General features: G+C 31.0%; 1 protein-coding gene and 1 long non-coding RNA gene across 6 annotated transcripts in view; both read right to left on the reverse strand.

Moving 5' to 3' along the window:
- Positions 1–272: 272 nt before the first annotated feature.
- LOC143243816 (uncharacterized) lies at positions 273–8723 on the reverse strand. 5 transcript variants are annotated; one of them, XR_013024775.1, is made up of 11 exons: positions 7417–8723; positions 7147–7250; positions 5189–5316; positions 4676–4712; positions 4379–4411; positions 4116–4160; positions 3223–3272; positions 2596–2651; positions 1998–2044; positions 1390–1421; positions 273–775 (listed from the first exon to the last, which is right to left on the reverse strand). It is a non-coding gene; the product is annotated as an uncharacterized LOC143243816 (long non-coding RNA). The 5 variants fall into 5 exon arrangements; XR_013024778.1 differs by lacking the exon at positions 3223–3272 and having other exon boundaries at positions 7417–8722; XR_013024774.1 differs by lacking the exon at positions 7417–8723 and having other exon boundaries at positions 7147–7369.
- A 2867-nt stretch (positions 8724–11590) lies between these two features.
- Positions 11591–21159, reverse strand: part of LOC143243817 (histone-lysine N-methyltransferase SMYD3-like) — a 30781-nt gene continuing 21212 nt past the window's right edge. The window contains exons 9-12 of the mRNA XM_076487493.1: positions 20194–20305; positions 19796–19973; positions 18168–18276; positions 11591–14880 (exon numbers count right to left, since the gene is read on the reverse strand). Of these exons, the coding sequence (XP_076343608.1) occupies positions 14758–14880; positions 18168–18276; positions 19796–19973; positions 20194–20305 (522 nt within the window). The 3' untranslated portion in view covers positions 11591–14757. The remainder of the gene's footprint in view (positions 14881–18167; positions 18277–19795; positions 19974–20193; positions 20306–21159) is intronic.

The following is a 21159-nucleotide window of genomic DNA, read 5'->3' on the forward strand; positions in this document are numbered from 1 at the left end:
TCTAATCAGTTTAGTACAAATTCGAATAGAAACTAAAGTCCAACGTTTGTTTTATTTAAAAACTCCCGCAGTGACGAAAGACTAAGACTATTAGTTAATAAAATCATTATGACTTTTCCCATTGTTCATGTAATTCCAAAGAAACATGACAAAGTATCTTACTATCCAGTTTTTATTTACTTGAGACTGCTAAAACTATTAGATGTAAAAGAACAAAATGTTTATTTACAGATTCTCACTCTTTACACTAGAGAAAAAAAAAAAAAACAATATCCAGGAAAATTTATTTTATTTTATGCAAATGTGAAGAACTATACATAAATAAATTTACATCAATATAAATTTATACTAAAAACAATTATTTTCATTAAAAAGTTATCAACTCTTATGTAAATAATAAACAATCGTCTAACAGAATTTCTCTTTGAGTTTGATTGTCTATTTAGAAACTTCGTACAAATCTACAAAGCTAATATCTACGTATAGAGCTGTCACTGTCCTTGATACTAACTAGAAGGCAAAAATATAATAGTCAACAGAGCTGTCACTGTCCTTAGTTTTAGTTTTTTTAAGTCAGAAAAAAGTACATTAAAGTAAGACTAAACTGGTTTATTACATCAGGTTGATTACACTGACTATTATAATACCCAACGTTAATATCTTTCAATCACACCACACATTTTTGGTTAATGATTTTAATATATATGTATTAAAAGAATCATCCATATACATCTGTCATTTCCACAGCACGACCATTTCTTCTAGGAACCATTCTCTGAAAGAAACAAAGAAAAGTTGAAAAACAAGTAACAAAGTAAAAAAAGAGAGAAAATTAAATATCTAACAGCATCAGATCTTTATAGTTTTCATCTTCACTTCAGAGAGATTCCCACAAATTTATCATCCAGTGCAATGATTGAAGTTCACATTTTTCATAATTTCAAATTGTTTTGGTTCCCACTTGTTTTAAATGTTAAAAGCAGTAAAAACTAAGGAACATCAAAATTCAGAACACAAAGACAAGTAATATTTGTTGATTTATCTTTTACCAGATGCTTAAGACTTTATATTTGGGCACTGTCACTTCTGAGTTTAGTGAAACCTAGTTCAGAACAAACACTCAATCCAACCCAAAGAATTAAATGCTCCCCATCAGTATCACATTTCAATCTGTTAGACAAAACCCTTAACCTTATGGCCAACAGAATGAAATGTGATAGTGATGGGCATTTAATCCTTTGGGTCAGATTGAGTTTGTTCTGAACAAGGTTCCACTAATTCAGGATGAGAGAACAACTTATGGCCAAGTTAGTTGCTACACATAACTAAGCAACAATGGATGCTACTAGCATACATCTTAATACTAAGGAAGTTTCAAAATCCTTTTACCTTGGATAAGATTTTCAGTTTTCCTACAATACCTGAAAAAAGAAATACAATATTAGAAGACTTTCATGGAAACTTGAGTTAAATTATCTTACACAATGACCTCAGATATTATTTGGTGAATGGAAATCATCACTCAAAAGTCAAGAGTAGCAAATACAGAGTCATCCTTGGTCAAAGAACAGTCAACTATCTACCAACACCTAGAAATGTGATACTATTCCTCTTATTTATAATTTTAAATACCAGATATTTGCAGCAACAAATTAAGTTTCATTGTATTGATAGCATGTTCTGCTTGCCATTAAAACCAAGTATGAAGATAGAAAACCATGCTGCCAAACAAGTAATCAGAGAAACTTCAACATGCCAACTACTTCAGTTTCCAAAGTGGACTAGAAAACAGGATATTTGCACCACTAGTAGCTCTAGAATAAGAATATCCAAGTTGCAAATTAGCATTTCATTTGAGTTTTACCTTAACAGGATTCAACGTCAGATAACAGGTTCCACAGAAAGTTGTATACTTTCAGGAAATCCCAACTTTTGATTCCAAGATAAATGTTAGTGGACACTAAAAGAAAACTACTAGAAGACTGTAAAAAACTTACGTTGCTTAAGGTAAAATGTACTCGTGTCACTGTTCTCCAGCAGAACCCTAAACCAAGGGAAAACAGTTATTAGAATAAAACGTTAATTTATAAATCTTCAGTTGATGATGTTAAGCACATAAATCAGAACTTATGCATCGTCACCAACATCAGTGAGAGAGTTCAAAAGAAATCATCACATTATGCTTAGGTTAATATACAAATTGTGCATTAGATAACCAAAACTTCGTGTTAGGAAAAAAAATGATTGATCAACTGGATGTTAAAAGTTCATGATTACACCACAACTAAAAGTAATAAGTTACTTTTCATGAACAGATTTTCATTCATACATGTGGATTACATTCGTTTTTTCCTTAATAAACAAACATGGTTAAAAGAAAATTCATTAGGTAAGTCTTGCTACCAGTAAACATTTGTGGAGAACACACTAATTACTTGGGGTAAGATGTTCTGCATTGGTTTAGCTTCCAAACCTATTAATTCAAGAACAATTCTGTTTCAAAGAATTCTGAAAATTTGGGCAGTTTATAAAATACATAAAACATGTAAAAACACCTATTTTACTTTATTAAAAGTACTATACAGTAAAACAAACCTGTCAAAAATCGATGAAATTTATCTGCAGTCCAGTGCTATTGTTCAAGCCATTACCTAAATGGTAAAAGAAACGACCATATTAAAGCTCGACTACTATCACAATGTCTAAACAAAAACCAACAGAAGACCTCAGAAAGAAATCAGTGGAATTGGGCATCTACATAAAAAACCTTCAGAATGGTGCATGAATCATCTTTGATCTTTTTTATTTAAAACTTTCAAAATTAAAGGAGTTGGCCTTCAATAAAACTCTTGAAACTGAAATAGGTGAATGATTATTCCAACAAGTAATTAAAAAACACTAACACTACATACAGCATCATCTCAAATAATGAAATTTTAAAACTATATCATGTCATGTAAACAGCTTAACTGGCAGGTTTGGAGCTAAGTCAATAATGTATAATGACCTCCCCCCTCCTAAACAGACAATTTCTGAAAAAGATTAAAATTTATTCCAGGTGATTGTATTTATGATGTCACTTATAAAACAAATTCTACAGAATATACTACAAAACCAGAAAGTTAGGAAGTATTTCATAAACTGATCAGCCAGATAAACAAAAATCAATTTTAAAAAAGTTGGTAAAAAAATATTTACAACTTCACTGTCAGGTCTACTTACAAGAATGTATTTTTGATGGCTTCAATGAGGACATTCAAGATTTAAGTACACTGAAAATATTAAATAAAAGGGTCAGATACTACTTTAATTTGTTTTTCACACTTTTTACAGTTGCATAAGCAGTCAGGAAGAGAGAGTTCAATTGAAATCACCATCAATCATTATATCCCTTCTTGTCATCACATGCAGTTTTAACCTCTTTCTGGATAGGTCAGGGCTCACAGGTCATGTCATTGTTGCCTCAATGGTATTAAACTGTTTTATGAATATCAGTAAGTCTGGTACAAAACTGTATATAATTTAAAAGTTCAGTATTATACATTAGTTAATGTCTTAAATATTTTTTGCAAGTCATGTGGTATGTTGAATGTAGCACAGGTTGAAATTAAATGTTTGACAAAATACTAGACATGTAGAGTAGGAACCAACATACAAGCTGGAGTACAACAAAAACCTTCCATGTTTTTCAATTTGTTGAAATTGTTAACAAATTAGTCAAGATGGATTTGTAAAAACAGAATCAGTAACAATTTCACATTTCTAGATAATGTTACTCAAACAGGGTTGATATTCAGGTAATACCAGTCATAACCAAAACAGGTATTAGTTAGTAATACAATACTCCAAGAAACAGGTCTACACTTAAATTAACAAGAATTTCAGGATCTTCAAATATCTCAGTCCATTTTCTTAAAACTAAACCTCACATAACTTATACAACTAACTAGTTTTTTTTTTTTTAACACCATGTTCACATTTCACAAGAACTTAGTGTAACATGCAAAGTTTACAGTATTATAACTGGTTTTTGTTAATAACCATTTCGTAAAAAATCACTATGGGTTATAGCATTAGTTTAACATTCACAAACAGAAGTACTGAAAGCAACTAACCTTTCAAACATCCATGGCAAAAACAGCAACAAGCCATCATGCAATCTGCAAGTGTTACATTACGAAAATATATAATATCAAATATTATTTCAAGCACTCACAAACACTGTCTAAGTAAGTGTCAGCTAGAGCTAATACATTGAGTAACATCATCACATCAGAGACAGAGCAATGTTGTAATCATTCACTATTTCTGAAAAACTATGCTTTAAAGATGTTAATTTCACTTCACATACACAACCAATATAAATTATTTATCCTACCTGTGTCAATTCTTCTAGCCCTCATCTTGGCATCTGAAAAGTAAATACACATTTAAAAAAAAAATCTTAAACAGAACATGCACTTGCAGTCATCCTCCCCTTCTCAGAGATCTTGGTGAAAACATTCTCACAATATATATCAAATAATATTCATCATCACAGAAGTTGGCTAGTTAAAAAATCCATCACCTTGTCTGTATTTAAACAAGCATCAACATTAAGTTTATTAACCCTAACAGGTGACATTCTAGCAATCTGATTATTTTGTATGCAGAATTAAAACTCCAAGAAACTTACCATAACAGTTACTTGAAAGCCATTGTCCATAATCAATCTGAATAAACAATAGCACTAATGATTATAATATAATAGCAATGTAACTTTACAATACATATTAATAAATGCATCAGGTAAGATAATGTAACAGCATACATTTTTCAGATGAACTATGCTTTAATCACATGCAAATTTCATTTTATAAACAATTTTAAGTACACCTGCAATAGTAACTCCCCTTCATTCAATATTTTAATTTTTCATTATCCAAATCAAAATATACATAGTGTGCACAAGTGCATATAAAACATTGGATTTATCATTCTTTACCAATTTACCCAAAACAACATGTCTTAGGATCAAAAACTACATTTAACATCTGACCAAAGACAGCTAACTACTCGAGTTAGAAATCAAACAAGTTAAACAAAAATTTTAAAACTAAATTTTGATCATTTTGTTGGTATATACATGTACAATATTTTAGTTCCATCTACATATAGACAGAAGTTCAATGAATGATGCATTAATTACCTATTTCGCTAGATTCCAGTTAATTTCAGGATATTTTCATAACTCTGGACTTTTTAACTACAAGTAAGATCCTTATAAATACAATGTCGGGTCCACAGCCTGGAACGATTCTAGTTTTTTTGCATATTCTGAAATAGACAGAACTAAATCTAAACAAGTTGCAACATTCCTTACATCATCCTACATTCAGTTACAAATTATGTTACAACGTAAAATAAAACATTAAAACTAGAAAGACCTCTTTAGCATTCATCCAATACATTGCACTGTTCTATTTACCCATTACGTTTTATATACAGTTCTGAACGAACCTGACGTTACCAATTAGCAAATATTTTCTACAAATTTAGATTGTGAGGAAACCTATACAAATTTGCTGCAAAATATTAAAAACGTTATTAATATTAAATACGCACAAGTCCAATGACTATACCTAGCCAGACACAGAGGTCCCAGTAATTAAAAGCTTTAACTACTGCATATTGTTTCTACGCATTGAACACTTAAGCAATAATTTTGTACTAGTAAGTTATGCAAGAAAATATAAAAGTTCGTTCTCTCTCTCTCTCTTTATGGGTATATTAATGTTTGTCTACCCAGGAGGGTCATGTTTCTTTAACCTTTTCAACAGTCAATCATATTTATATATTATATCCAAGGGCCAGATTAACCCGCACTTACTCGGGCCCTTTTCAGGGCAATGTCCATGCACAATCTATACAGACACTTGGTGCAAATAAAACATTTCTCTTACAGTTCCATAAATTTGTACTTTCAGTTAGATATTAATTAGGAAACGTTTACATAAAAAAAACCTTTCAATGTATTATTATTAATCTCTAAACTAATGGAGTATAGTTAATAGGTGGCCTTTTATTATTTCACATATCTATTTTTATTTAGAAAGTATATATTCACTGGGGAAAAGTGCTTAGGTCTATCATCATGTAAACAATACCTAGTTTGTTTTTTCTCCAAATTTTATTAAAATAATTTATTGTACTATGTAGGAATATCTGCTATTGTTTCGATATGTGCGTATTTATGCATAAATTCGGAAGATGTTCTAGGTACTTTATATGCTGTTGTGAGTAATGTATTTTGCATTGTTGAGTTTTGCTTACATTTATCCATGAAGGAACTGCATAGTCAATGACGAGCCTAATGTAGGTTATATATTTTCATGTTGTCTGCCGTAGGGGTAATTTTCAAACTCTAATGCGTAAATTATTTTGGTTAGGCCTTGGGGACGAGACTTTACTGTTATCCCTAAATCTTCTTTTGTTGCTAACGAGCAACCGTTGCAATATCTTATTATCAGAAACGTAATGAAATCATAAAGGTACATATACGAAATAATGCCCACCCCATGTCCACAATTGAAACCGCATGGACAACGAAAGCAACAAATTTGTTCACAACGTAAACAATCGCAATTTTTTAAAAAATAATTTTATATTAAAATTACATCTTAAAGTAGTGCTCTTACTCAGATCCTGCAGTTTAGTTTATTATATTACTTAATTTGAAGTTCAAATCAAGGTGGCCACTTTTGTTTCAGAGCACTAGTTTTAAAAACTAGTTAAGGTGCACGTGTATTAGGTTACATCATTTAAATATTCTTGACAAAAGACTATCCATGAAGAAAAATCAACCCTCAAACCAGCTCAACTCAAATTAACATTCACTTCTACATAATATAACGTCTGTAACTACCATCTCAAGAGCAACTCGCTATCGAACGTTGTTTTAATGAAAACACCCTTTCCACGTTTCGTAACTTTAGTAATTTTAAATCCAAGTTAATCACACAAAAGAATGCGTTGTGGAAGAAAAATTACTTAACAATATATATCAAATAATAATATTTAACTTCTATACCTCTTTATTTCTACAATAATAATCGTAAACTATTACATACTACACGTGAAAAAAAAAAGAATACTAACACTACTTACCTCTCCAACTCACCTCCTCTCACGACTTCCAATACAAGAAAGAACAATTCATACCTGGAACGACAAATTTATTGAAAACTGGTCATACTCTCGTACCTGTGATACTGACAAAAATTACAAATCAAAACTCATTATTGCTATATAGAAATATCGTTTAGTTCTAAACTCTGTAATTATACGATTTGTTTTTAATTTTTCATGTTACTACTGATAATAAAACTTGTTTATTTCTTATTCTAATAATCATATACAATACGAAAGTTTACGCACATGTCCACCAGGAAAATGTTTTACGAATGTTTTTCTTTTTGCAAAGCTATATTGGGCTGTCTGCTGAGTTCATCCAGGAGAATAGAACGCCTAATTTTAGCAAAAAAGTTGATCAGTAGTATTTTCTTTTCTTAAAAAAAAAGGATTTTTAAAATTTCTATTTAATTAATAGTATATTAATGAGTAAATAATAGCATATATATGAGTAACTGATAAACACAATATTTATCTCGAACTTTTACAAACTATTTGCATGTACTAGTTCATAGTAAATGAATGATACAACTAAAACATCATACATTTTCTTTCGCAGTAATTGCCTCTAGTTGTCCCGCGTCGCGCCAAACATGCTCGCCCTCCCAGCCGTGGGGACGTTATAATGTTACGGTCAATCCCACTATTTGTTGGTAAAAGAGTAGCCCAAGAGTTGGCGGTGGGTGGTGATGACTAGCTGCCTTCCCTCTAGTCTTACACTGCAAAATTAGGGACGGCTAGCACAGATAGCCCTCGAGTAGCTTTGTGCGAAATTAAACAAAAAACAAAGCCTCTAGTTGTTAGATATTTGTTGAGTGGGCTACTAATTGACAAGTCACGTTAAAGTTTTAATAAAGTTGTGTTTACGAAACTATTGTACAAGAATCTATTTGATTAAAACAGTGAGGGAGTCTATATTAGTACTGTGTTGTAATATGCAAGTAAGTAATAGAAAACACAAAAATTGCTTTTTTTATAACATTATAAGATTCAATACAAACATTCATAGATTCAAGTTCGTCTAGAAATACCAGTCAGTCAGTTAATCTGCATGTAGCAGGTTCGAATCCCTGTTGCACCAAACGAGCTCGGTTTTTCAGCTGTGGGGCATTATAAGTGAATGACAGTCCCACTATTCGTTGGTAAAAGAGTAGCCCAAGAGTTGGCGATGAGTGGTAATGACTAGCTGCCTTCCCTCTAGTCTTACACTGCTAAATTAGGGAAAGGTAGCGCAGATAGCCCTCGCGTAGCTTTGTGCGAAATTCAAAAACAAACACTTTGGTTCATATTATTTTAGTAATGGATTCATGATGGGGAAACAGAAGCTTAATATTGAAAAATGACGAAGAGCGATAAAACATTTTATTTATAAGGCCCGGTTATTTTGGAATGTCTTATTCCATCTTCAGCAACATCTAAAAATTGTGTTACAAAGCTGATTATAATTAAAGTTATGATAAAATAACACAATAATTAGTTTACTTGGTTAAGAAAAGCGGTAAAAGGACGGATAAAACAGTCTTTAATTATGAATCGACTTTCTTTAATATAGAATTCGATATATCTTTTGGTAATGACAGAGGAATAGTTAAATGAAATATTGCTACCCGTGGTTTCAGAATGTGAACGAATTGATGATGGGCTGGGTTTGAGTAGTGGAAGACTGATTCTGTTTGATACTCCTAAATATTCACAGACTCTTCGTAATGACGAAAAACCTACGTGAACTAATAATGTATCTGAAAATGACCTAAGAAGGTCGAAACGTTGTTCTCTGCATCGTAAATAAAGGTGTTAATACTCATACCAACCGTTCCGAGATACATTCACAGACTCTAGTCTAGTCTAATGGCGTTTCATTTAAGCAATGTACTTTTAGTAACTGTAAGATTTTATCCGTCCATTTTCAGCTTTTCTCAATAACAAAGTAAACTAATGATTCTGTTATTGTATTAGTAATAATGATATTCGTAATACGGTTTTCAAATTTCGCTGAAGATGCAATAAGTTCTATCTGAATGTTCGAACCTTTATGAACTATCTTCTTCATTATTTTAGAAATGTTGCAATGATTTATTTAACGTATTTATAAACACAAAACACAATATCTTAAAGTTCATATCAAACAATAGTATTGTCTGATAATTTTATAAATGAGCCAATTAAATCGAAAATACAAGATGCAAATTTAGATTTTAATCATTAGAACGATGCTATGGGTCCAAACGTTATAATTATTTAAATCAGGTTACCCAGTGGCTCAGCAGCATGTCTGCGGACTTATAACGCTAAAAATCGGGTTTCGATTACCGTGGTGTGCAGAGCACAGATAGCCCATTGTGTAGCTTTGTGTTTAATTCAAAACAACAACAAATTTAAATCAGAACTCGCCTCCTGTAGAAGTAACTGTTAATAAAATTTGAAATTAATTTCAGTTCAGTAGGTTCCTGACCAACATTAATAACCCCAATTAATACTATATTTTAATTGTATTAAAATTAGAATGAAATAGTCAATCTCAGTGAGACAAGACAGTTTAATTTATATATGTTTGACACAATTTAAAAGTATGTGGACACATTTTATATTTTCGTAGATATTATGGTGATAAAAATTTCGTGCGAAAAAATCGTTAACGACTTTGTTGCATTTAATGTATTATTAATTACGTCAGTAACAACGAAACTTATGCAATTTTCTTCATGTATTTTTATTTCAAAACAAATGTGTATTGCGTATATGGGGATGGCAGAATTACTCCTTGTATATATATAGCATACCAACACCACATGTAAAAACGCGATTCATACACACACACACACACACAGGCAAATACGAGAAGTACTCCAATACTTTAATAGGATAAGTTAAATTCAGCAACTCTTCTTGCACGTGATGACGACCTGGGTACTGTAATATGCAGGTATGCCACGTGCTTTCTATCTTGTTTTCAATATAATTTACTATAACATTTCTCTACGTAGAATTGTTGGTCAAGTAAGCCAACAAACTCCTCTCGCTTTAGTTACCTACTGAACTAGGTCAGTCAACTAGGTTTTTTACATAGGTTTCTTTTAGAACAGATTTATGTAATCTGGGTCATTCTGTTTATAAATTTACGAATTTTTTCACTTTAAAATCAGACGATGCCTTAATAATAAAACAACCCTCATTTCACAGTGAAGTTGATCATCAGTCGCGTGTATAGCGTCTGTGTCTGAGAATAATGGTACTGTCACGTTTCATATATAAAATATCGCCATATTTTCTCAGTGTGGAAATATTAATTTTTTTGAAACAGAACGATGGACTTTATTAAGGTTTACAAATAAATTTAGTGATATTTGAGTTCTCTAATAAAAACACCTAAAATATTTATTTGTTTTAAACGTTGAACGTTGTTTGCTGGAAAACAAAACAGATCGTTCCACTGTATTTAACATGCCTCATAATTTGCTTCAAATTCAATAAAACCCAGAAAACAGAGATCCCTCTTCGCAAAACATTTTCTGTTTTCTGTTATTTTGTGACTTCTCCTCATTTACTCTCAAAAAGAAATAGGCGAACTTGAGAATATCACATAAATAAGTCTTTTATCACTGTTGAGATGAAAATCATAGGAAGAAACGCAAGTTACTTCATCATAAGAAATCTAATACTTTACTCCCTCATAAGCCATTCTTACCTTGTACTAGTGTGAAGTAGCCATTCTTACCTCGTACTAGTGTGAAGTTATTTCGTCATTTGCCTTATGTCTCTTCAATCTCTGAGGCTTCATATCCAGTTGTAATGTGAGTTTAATAAATATTTATAAAGTTTCATATCTCATGATGACACGAAACCCACTTGAAGTAAAAAACGTGTCCCAAAAACGGCTAGTACGTGCATTAAAACTTTAATTTAAATAAAGTACAGAAGAACGTCCCGACCTTGTTAGGTCATCTTTATTTTAATCAAAGTTTTAATACCCCTACCAGCCGTCTTTAGAATGCAGGTTTCATATCTGCAATGTTTACATTTTATAATTAGCAAGTTCATAAATAGTTGGACAATAGACATAAATTTCGACCATATATATATATATATACACACACACACACACACATACATACTCACACAACATTATATAACAGTTATGCTAATTTTCACATCTACAGTAAATGGAGCATAAAAACATATTCTCACCTTAGAATGATATTTTTGACACCGTTTGTTTTTAACTAATGACACTAAAAGGAGAGTTTCATAATATGCACATATACAAATAAGCAAGTATTAATTACATAACGTAGTTTTAACGTTATTAATTCTGTAATTCTTATAGGTGTAAGCTGAAGAATGTTTTCCAATAAAAAAGTTGTATTATTTATAGGTTTCTGACATTCTATAACAAATTAAAATTTACCACAGGAAAACAACATAAACAAGTATTATTTATTTATATAAGAGCCCTACATTTTATAAACATGTTTTAGGATTTTTGTATTACAAATTTGACAAACACAGGAATATATAAAAACATTAAAAAATTCTAATTATCCTCACTACTGGTATTAATACATTTTTATAGCAAGAGCAATTCATTGAGTGTTTGAATTGTACCACATTCAGTGAAAATGATGAGTAAGTAAAAAAGAGTTACAAAGAAAACATATTGCAATATAAAGAACAGCACTAAAAACCTAACACAAGAAAAATTTCCATGTACAAAACATTCCTTGCTGAATCTTACATTATGATAAATTGGTCCATTTCAAATCTATAAATGCAGCATCATGTTTAATACTTTCTCAAAATAAGTTAAATGATGCTGCCAGTACCTTCAAATTGAAAAATTCAAAGAAAATGACTTAACAGAAAAAAAAATCAAAGTTAGCATATCAGCTTCTGGTTATAGCACAAGCCAGTTTATTTCATTTCCTGCTATACTAACAGTCCAGCCCCTCAGATGGTCATTGGTAAGTTTCAGCTCTAATTTTGAAAGTTAAAATCCAGGGTTCAATTCTCCACTGTGAAACTCATTGAAAGAAACTGATAATCCCATTACTACAACTGCACAAAGTTTTTACTGAAATATTTGAATATAGTAGAATCAAGAACTCTTGGGCCTACTAGTTTACTGTAGTTGAATGACAACTTATCCATATTCATTTTTAAGTTGAAACTGGCTTTTAATTTTAACTGTTTGGTTTGTTTTGAATTTTGTGCAAAGCTACACAAGAGCTATCTGTCCCTAACTTAGTGGTGTAAGACTAGAGGGAAGGATGCTAGTCATCACCACCCACTGCCAACTCTTGGTCTACTCTTTTACCAATGAATAGTGGGACAGACATTCACATTATAATACCCCCACAGCTGAAAGACCGAGCTTGTTTGGTGCAACAGGGATTCGAACCTGCTACAGTCAGTTTAACTGACTGACTGGTATTTCTAGACGAATTTGAATCTATGACTGTTTATATTGAATCTTACAATGTTATAAAAAAAAGTAATTTTTGTGTTTTCTATTACTTATTTACATATTACAACACAGTACTAATATAGACTTCCTCACTGTTTTAATCAATTAGATTCTTGTACAATTGTTCCGTAAACACAACTTTATTAAAACTTTAAAGTGATTTGTCAGTTAATAGCTCACTCAACAAATATCTAACAACTTGAGGCAATTACTGCCAAAAAAAAAAAAGTGTGATGTTCTAGTTGTATCATTTACTATGAACTAGTACATGCAAATAGTTTGTAAAAATTCGAGGTAAATATAATTGTGAAAATTTATTTCACAAAATACTACTTGTTTCACTTCCAAAAATTTAAAAACAAATAAAATTTATTATTTTCTTACCAAATAGAGGCATGTTGAATAACGTAGTAAATAACCCTTTTATAAACAATTATTCACAAGACATTGCATTAATAAAATAAGTTTAAACTAAGCTTTTTTATTATTGTTTCAGGCCCTAATCAAGTTCTTTTAATACTGCTAAAGTACTACTTGTTCTACAAAAATGGAAAAAAAAATGAAACTTATTTTTCTATTGAGATTTTGCAAGTATATTGAAGGATTTCTAAAACTTTAAAGTATTCACAAAGAACAAGATAAAAGAAACACATTTATTATAGTCATTACTGATTTATTAGTTTCACTTCAAATTTCTGTCATATATTGAAACATGTAAATGTCAGAGACCAAGTTTTACATCTAAAATATTAAAATAATAAAGTTAAAAATATTGCTGTTGATATTATTGTTTTTAATTATTATATACTTTTATCTTTTACATTAAAATTGCAGACAATTGAATAATTCCTCAGACACTAAATGCTACTGTTGGCAAACATGAATTGTTTGAAAAGAGTACATATTTGCCTTTCAAATACTAATTTCACTTACTAGTGTCCAAACCTTCCTAAGAGTTTTCTTTTTTTAATTTTGCACAAAGCTACATGAAGGCTATCTGCATTACTCATCCCTAATTTAGTAGTGTAAGACTAGAGGGAAGGCAGCTAGTTATCACCACACACTGCCAACTCTTGGGCTACTCTTTTCCAACGAATAGTGGAATTGACCATAACATTATAATGCCCCCACGGTTGAAAGGACGAGATTGTTTGGTGTGACAGGGATTTGAGCCTGCGACCCTTGGATTACGAGTCAAGTGCCTTAACCACCTGGCCATGCCAGGTCCCCTTACTAAGAAGAATTGAGATGAATTTCCAGATGTATCTCAACATTTCCTGAAATAATATGAAATGCTAAATATGCTTTTTATCTTTTCACTTTCTATTGCACATTCAAGGTATCACAATGTTTCGGGCATACTGCCATTTATCTATTTAGACCAAATAGACCAATTAGAGTTAGCTCAAGTGTTTTAATCTGTTGTTTAAAATATGATTTTATAATGATAGATCATCCAAAATGAACTGCACCTTACTGATGGACCTTTTTTAAATAATGAAAAAGTGAAATATTTACATCTGTTTTGTTAACAAATATTGTGCTATATACAAACTGTTTTTATAACTTCAATTTTATTTTGTAAGTAAAGAGGTTTTAATAATTTCATGTGTATCAATGTATCATAAACAGTTAGAACATTTCCATATCGTAGTTACAATTACAAATGTCCAGTGTATGTGAACTAAAATCACTACATCTATGACACTTATTACATATATTTATTTGTATGCTCAATCTTAATTTGTATAACTGATTCATGATTAGATTATTTTTTTGTATTAAAAATTATTCCTCAACTTCCTCTGTTGTTATTTGCATGCAAGTTCAGAAAATTTAATTATTCACTTCTATTAAATTATTACAAAAAATCCTAACAGAGATCTTAATTAACGTTAGATCTTTCGCTCAATAATAATGAGGATTTTTACGTGTTTTTAGATAAAGAAACTTCAAGAAAATTTTTCTAAAATTAATAAAAAAAACTTTTTCAATGTAATGACATTTTTTAAAGAAAGCCAGACCATCTGAAAAAGAATTTCAAATATTACATTGCAACAGATCATCTGCTGTCACACAGAGATGTTGTAATAAAGATTAGGTGGTAAGAATTTAGATGATCTCTTTTATACTGAGATATTTTTAAGTTTTCTAATGTTTAGTTCTTCTTGGCATTGATCAATCAGTTTCAACAGGTCTTGATAAATAGGATGTTTGGTGCCATGAGTAACAGCTATCACCTTTTCAGCCTATGAAGAAAGAACTATTACTGTGCTATTTCTTAAAAGTAAGGCAAAATGGTCAAAATTAATACATGTAGAGTTTGTAGTAATATAAACCAAGGTCAGCTATAAATATGAAAAAAAAAATTGTCTCGGTTATACAAAGTAGCAATATGATACCTTTGTTACATAGTTTTATCTTGTAGAATCTATTAAAATGTTACAGTTTTATTAATTAAAATTTATAAAAACTAATGTTAAAATTATAATAATAATTATGTCATTGGAACACAATGAAATAATACAACTTATACACAAATACATTTCTTATAGACCTTCACTGCTTGCTTAATAACCTAATACACCTTGAATAAAGATTGCAATGCTACATTCTTGTACTAACATATTATTTATTTCTCCCTGTTTATCAATCTTCAAGTGGATTTCCAGTTGGCTTTTTGTATATTGCTCTAATTTCTAATGCATGTACCCTTGTTACTTCACCATCTTTCCTTGAAATAATATCGTGTTACCATGAATTTCTATTTCTACATCTATAAAAAGAAGCCAAAAGGTCCATAATTTCATTCATCGCTACTTTTTGTAACAACGAGCAAGATTTGGAAATGTTTGGAATCAACCTGTGAAACTAATTTAAAATCATCACGACTTACAAACTAAATTATTTCACAGTGGTAAGCATACCAGAATATGGAAGCAGAAAATATGTCAGCCACTTCCCAGATTTCAAAGAGATTTATAAATTATAAATCTGTGAGCCACAGCTACACAGCACTCTACTGCCATCTTCTGTCTAATTAGAGGAAAAAAAGGTAGCACTTACATACTTGTAAACTGATCCAATCAAAGATGCCATGAAAAGATCAACATCTTGTGAGGAAGGAGAACATGAATATTCCATTAAAACATGAATAATGGCTTGCACATGCTACAATATCCCTAGATATAAAGTAACACCTACCAGTGAAATATGGTGGGTTCTAAACTTTGGAGTCTTTTTTTATTACAGAGAATATTTTCAAGTTACAGAAAGGAAACTGACAAACATAACAGTGCTCAGATGACAAGCTACTTAAACCAGTCTCTTAAACTGAAACCAGTAATTTCTCAGAAGTAGCATATATGCAGCTGTACAAAGCAAAAATGGACACAATATGAACAGATGATCTATCAAAACCATGTCAAAGAGACATTTTTTTTTCTGAATCTTCATTTCACCTTAAAATTTTCAATCAAACTTCCCTGTGATACTTCTCGGACTTGTACATAATATGGGGCTGTAAAAAGTTTATTACACTTTCCTGAAGGAAGGTTCCTGCAGCCAGATAAATTTTGTGAGAAGTCCCACCTGACCTTGACTTCTTGTCCCCAGTGGTACCACAGTAACATTATAAAAATGACCCCGACACATAATTGGCATGTTGTGTAGTCACTCACCTCATTAAATAATTAGAATGGCAATGTGAGGTGGATCATGTGTGTATAACATAAAAAAAGGATCACACCAAGAAACACAAAATGATTGGACTGTCAATCAATGTCAAGGGTTCTTGTAGAGGAATTAGGAAAGAAGTACAGTTTTAGTGAAACACAACTAAAATGCAACACGTATCTAATAAACAATAAAAGACCTTGCAACATCAATTTCAGCCCTATCACAACACTTCACCAATACTTTACTAGGACAACTAATATAAAATCAGCTTCAGAGATGAAAATAAACACTTGAATAACCAGTCATTATAAAACAAAAGCATTTCCACTGTCTTTTGTAGTAGTGGTAAATGGATCTTTAAGTAACCACTTAACATGATGCATTGCTTCTGATCTTAAGGTTTACATAGAAGTTATTCAATGGATAATTCATTTGTTTTGTAAGGAAACATTAAATTTTGCAAAACAACAATACTGTAATCCTTCTACTATCACTATGTGCACAGAACAATTGTTGTTTGACATACCAAAAAGGAAAAAAAAAAACCCTTTGGTTCTTAGTATCTTTCGTGTTCTCAAATGAGTAGATTTTCACCAATCAATATCTTTTGGACATTGCAAGAACTTCAGGAGACATTTTGTTTGTGACCGACTATCAAGAAAAGAATCCTGCATCATCACTTGGGTAAGAATTGGGTAGGATGGTAAAATAAGCCTTGTTTTCATTCATTCTTATCAGTTTTTCAGAATAACTATTTAATTAAGTTATTTTTGACCATACAGCAGTGTTTCTCAACCAATGTGCTGTCAGAACCAAATGAGAGGGCCACACAAATTTGGAATACTCATGCATGCAAAAAATAAATAAATAAATAAAATGTATTATTTTTATAAATTAGTTTCATGGATGAAACAAAGGCATACTATGGTCTTTGCTCTTCCATTGTAAAGTGTGAGATGTTATATTACTATGCTTAATGACAAAAAAACAGGTAATTTCTAGTGATAAGGGTAGTGTGTTAGGCTAAATTTGCATAAGATTGTGGAGGTGGTAGTGGGGGGGGGATTTGTATACCACAAAACATTTCTATTAAAGTCAGAATGTCTTTGGAAAGAAAATGTTGGAAAACACTACCAGGAACACCACAGCTTTTACAACACATAATGGATTACTATCACTACTTAGAGTATTTCAAAATCTTGATATGAATACCACAGAATAGTCAAGGGAAAACCTAAATAGGAGGTTCAAGCCCAGCAGCAACTAAAAGATCATCTGTTAAACCTGTGGGAAAATATGGATTAGGCTGCAATTTTAAAACCTGATACACTCTGCCCAGAGAACCATAAAAACTATGAGGTGATCTAACCTGAAATTGAGGACTTCAAATTGCAAACATTTCCTTCTGATTACTTTAACTCTCAGAGCATGATAACTTTACATTAACAAATGATAAAGCAAAGATACGTACAAAAAACAATGTTTTAAAAAATTAGATTGTGTTTACATATGTTGAAGTCAAAATGAAATGTGTACTCATTACATGTAAAAATAGTATCTTAAATTAGTTATATTCATTCCTTGGTTAATTTTTAGTAGGTAGCTTCTTCCAAAGACAACGTGAAGCTGAAGAAAACATACAAACGTGCTGAAACTAGTTTCTCCAAACAAGGATTAGAACAATTCGTCCCCCCATTTACTATGGTCTTTCACTAACTATTTTAAAAATACTTACTTTGGCTGATATCAAAATAATGACTTTGGTTCAAACTTGTATTAAAAATTTGCATCACCAATTTAAGTAGAGTTAGAGAAAGAACTGCAAAAAAATATTTTTCACTCAAACTGCAGAAAGTACCTGTAAGAGAATTTTCTTGGCAGCATTCAAACGTTCCATAAACAACTCAATTTTGCCAATTCTAAACAGCTGGATTCCTAAATTTGGATGATAGTTTCCATAATAAAGTCTAAAGAAAAGGATAAAAAAGTAATAACCAATAACTTTTATTTCTAAAACTTGTTCAAGCTTTTCATTTTAAAACGAGAATGTTAATTGCATTTTTAAAGAAAAATGGAAGGTGACCTTGAACTTGTAGTTGTGATAAAAACAAAATTAATATATATAATCTTGTAATATTTTTACATAGAAATAAAAGTGTATTTAGAATAATTAATGACTTACCTTCAAATTAATGACTTATTTTTATGCTGTTCAATACCAGTGTAGTTCCTGTAAACCATCTGAGTGTGCAAGTTTATGTTCTTTCCTGTTGCAACACTTATTATAAACAACCAAATAAAAATGTTGGTGAAATTACTCATTTTCCATATAACAATACGTAGGAAATCCAAGCTCTGATTAGTAGAATTAACTTCAATAATTTTAAAAAGTTTATTTACTAGTACCATATATAGCTTGGTGCAAATAACTTATAAAACAAACCCAATCAATATTTTTTTTTTGTTTAAAAACACCATGACAAAGAGCTGAGTTAAGGGCGTGCTTGTTGAGACAGAAATTACCTCAAGATTCCCTTTATTTCCCATATGCAACAAAAAAATTCAATTTTTCTCTTTCACTTTTTAAACATTACAGTAGTGGTTCTCAAGATGTAGAGTGCAACCTCTCAGTGTTCTCTCCAGCTCTTCTCAGCCACCTTAATAGGAAGAAACTGGATAAAACTCTCAACTTAAAACAAATACAATGCACAAATCTGCCAGTAGCAAATTAAAAACTATCCTCATATTAAAATTTATCTGTAGTGATAAATTAATTTGTTTAATACATGACGTATAAAAGATAATAAATTGCCACATAAAAATACCAATGGTCAAAAATTTACTTTTTTCCTACCTTTGTCACCTGAATAAGGTTTAGGACTTTTGTTTTCATTGTAAAATTTAAGGATATGAGGCATTTGAACTGCAATAAATTTCACCTTAAAATAACTACACAGGTAGTTTACGGGGGCATCCAAACTCTATTGGTGTCACACCTTATTTGAAACATTAGTCCCACTTCCAAGTAGCTAACACTTTAACATGTGGATTTTAATGCAAGTAAATTCTAGCAAATCAATTTTCTATCACTCCCAATATAAATAAACTGTCAATGACTTGTAATTTATTTGACAACTGGAGTCTATACAGTCTATCTATGCAAGCTGTCCCAAATTTAACAGTGTAAGACTAGAGTGAAGGCAGCTAGTCATCACCCCACCACCAACTCTTGAACTACTGTTTTAACAATGAATACTGGGGTTGATCATCACATTATAATGCCCCCACGGCTGAAAGGGCGAGCGTGTTTGGTGTGATGGGGATTCGAACCCATAACCCTCAGATAACAAGTTGAGTGCCTTTACCACCTGGCCATGCCAGGCCACATATAAACATTATAATTGTAAGGTTATATTAAACTTTTGTTGATTGTTTTTTAACTGAAGTATTTTTTACTCAGGTTAGATAATATATTTTAAAACTTACCTGTATGGTTCAAGAGTTGCCAGTGAGAAGTCTATAGCTTCCTCCCATTTTCCTAGAGAGATAGATGCATCGAAAGCCTGGTCTAAGATCTTAACACACAAGACATTTGAAGAATCCAGAACTCCTTCCTGTTGACTTAGACAATGCTTACAAATCTCCAGTATAGTTGATGGGGCATCTTCCAACACATATATAAAGCAAACTCACTATTTAGTAAATACAGTTCAACGAGCAAAACGTATACAGTCATGTTTCACCAATTCAAAATTTCAAAAAGGTTTGAGTTTTAACCCAGAAGTTTATTTTTCAGATGACAATGTAAATACCAAAACTATACAACTGTCTTAAACTGTCATATGAAAGCATAACTTATGCTGAAAAAAGAAAAAAAAACTTACCATTTTCCTTTTTTTTCTTTGCTAAAAGTTCAACAGTTCTCTTGGACTCTTCCGTAACTTTTGTAACATCCTCTTCTGTGGCACATTTCATGGTCTTTGTCATCAGAATATCCTTTAAAAGCCATGCACCACACTTAAAAGTAACATATTTTAAAATAGCTCTAGATTTTTTATAAGAAAACTTGCCAATGAAGTTTAACAATACTAATTAGTAGTTATTGTGTAATTTCATATGACTTTCTTTGCAAAAAGACTGTATTAAATTATAAGCTATTTTACTTGCTCACAAAAATTTAGGCTAGGAACAGACATAATGAATTAACTACAAACATGTGACAAAACTACCATACATGTTAACTACACAAAAAATTATAATACTTTGTGGTACTTTAATTACATCTGACAAAATAAATCACTTTCATTTAATGATTTCTAAATATTATATGTAAGATAAAATAATAATAATACACATTTAGATGATATTTCTTCTAACATTCTTTGATGAAACATTATGGAAGTTAGTTTTTTGTTATTTATTAATCCACATGTATTCACTTTTTCAGCCAGTTAGGGAATACTCAGTATTTTCATTTTACTATTTCAGTGGCCTTGTCCAAAGTCTGGTTTGCAATGAACATATAGACTAAAAACATGAGGAAGGATAACTCAACAAACTACTCAAGTTGATTGGAGCATACTGCTCATAGTGATGATTTTAAAAAAACACTGAAAGTTAAACATTTGATTAATATTATGTTGTGAGAAGTAAATAAAAATTCCTTCCTTAATATCAATTTTTACAGCAAAATTCATGCATTGCTTTAATAAAATAAGCAGCAAACAACTTACAAGTTGTATATTTTTCAGAATCTTACTACTGCAAGTGTTTTCTAGGATTCATTTATTGGAAAATTATTAATTCATAATCACTCTCAAAGACTAAAATCTACTTAATTTATTTCAAAT

This window comes from Tachypleus tridentatus, chromosome 2 (assembly GCF_004210375.1).
Source record: "Tachypleus tridentatus isolate NWPU-2018 chromosome 2, ASM421037v1, whole genome shotgun sequence".
NCBI lineage: Eukaryota > Metazoa > Arthropoda > Merostomata > Xiphosura > Limulidae > Tachypleus > Tachypleus tridentatus.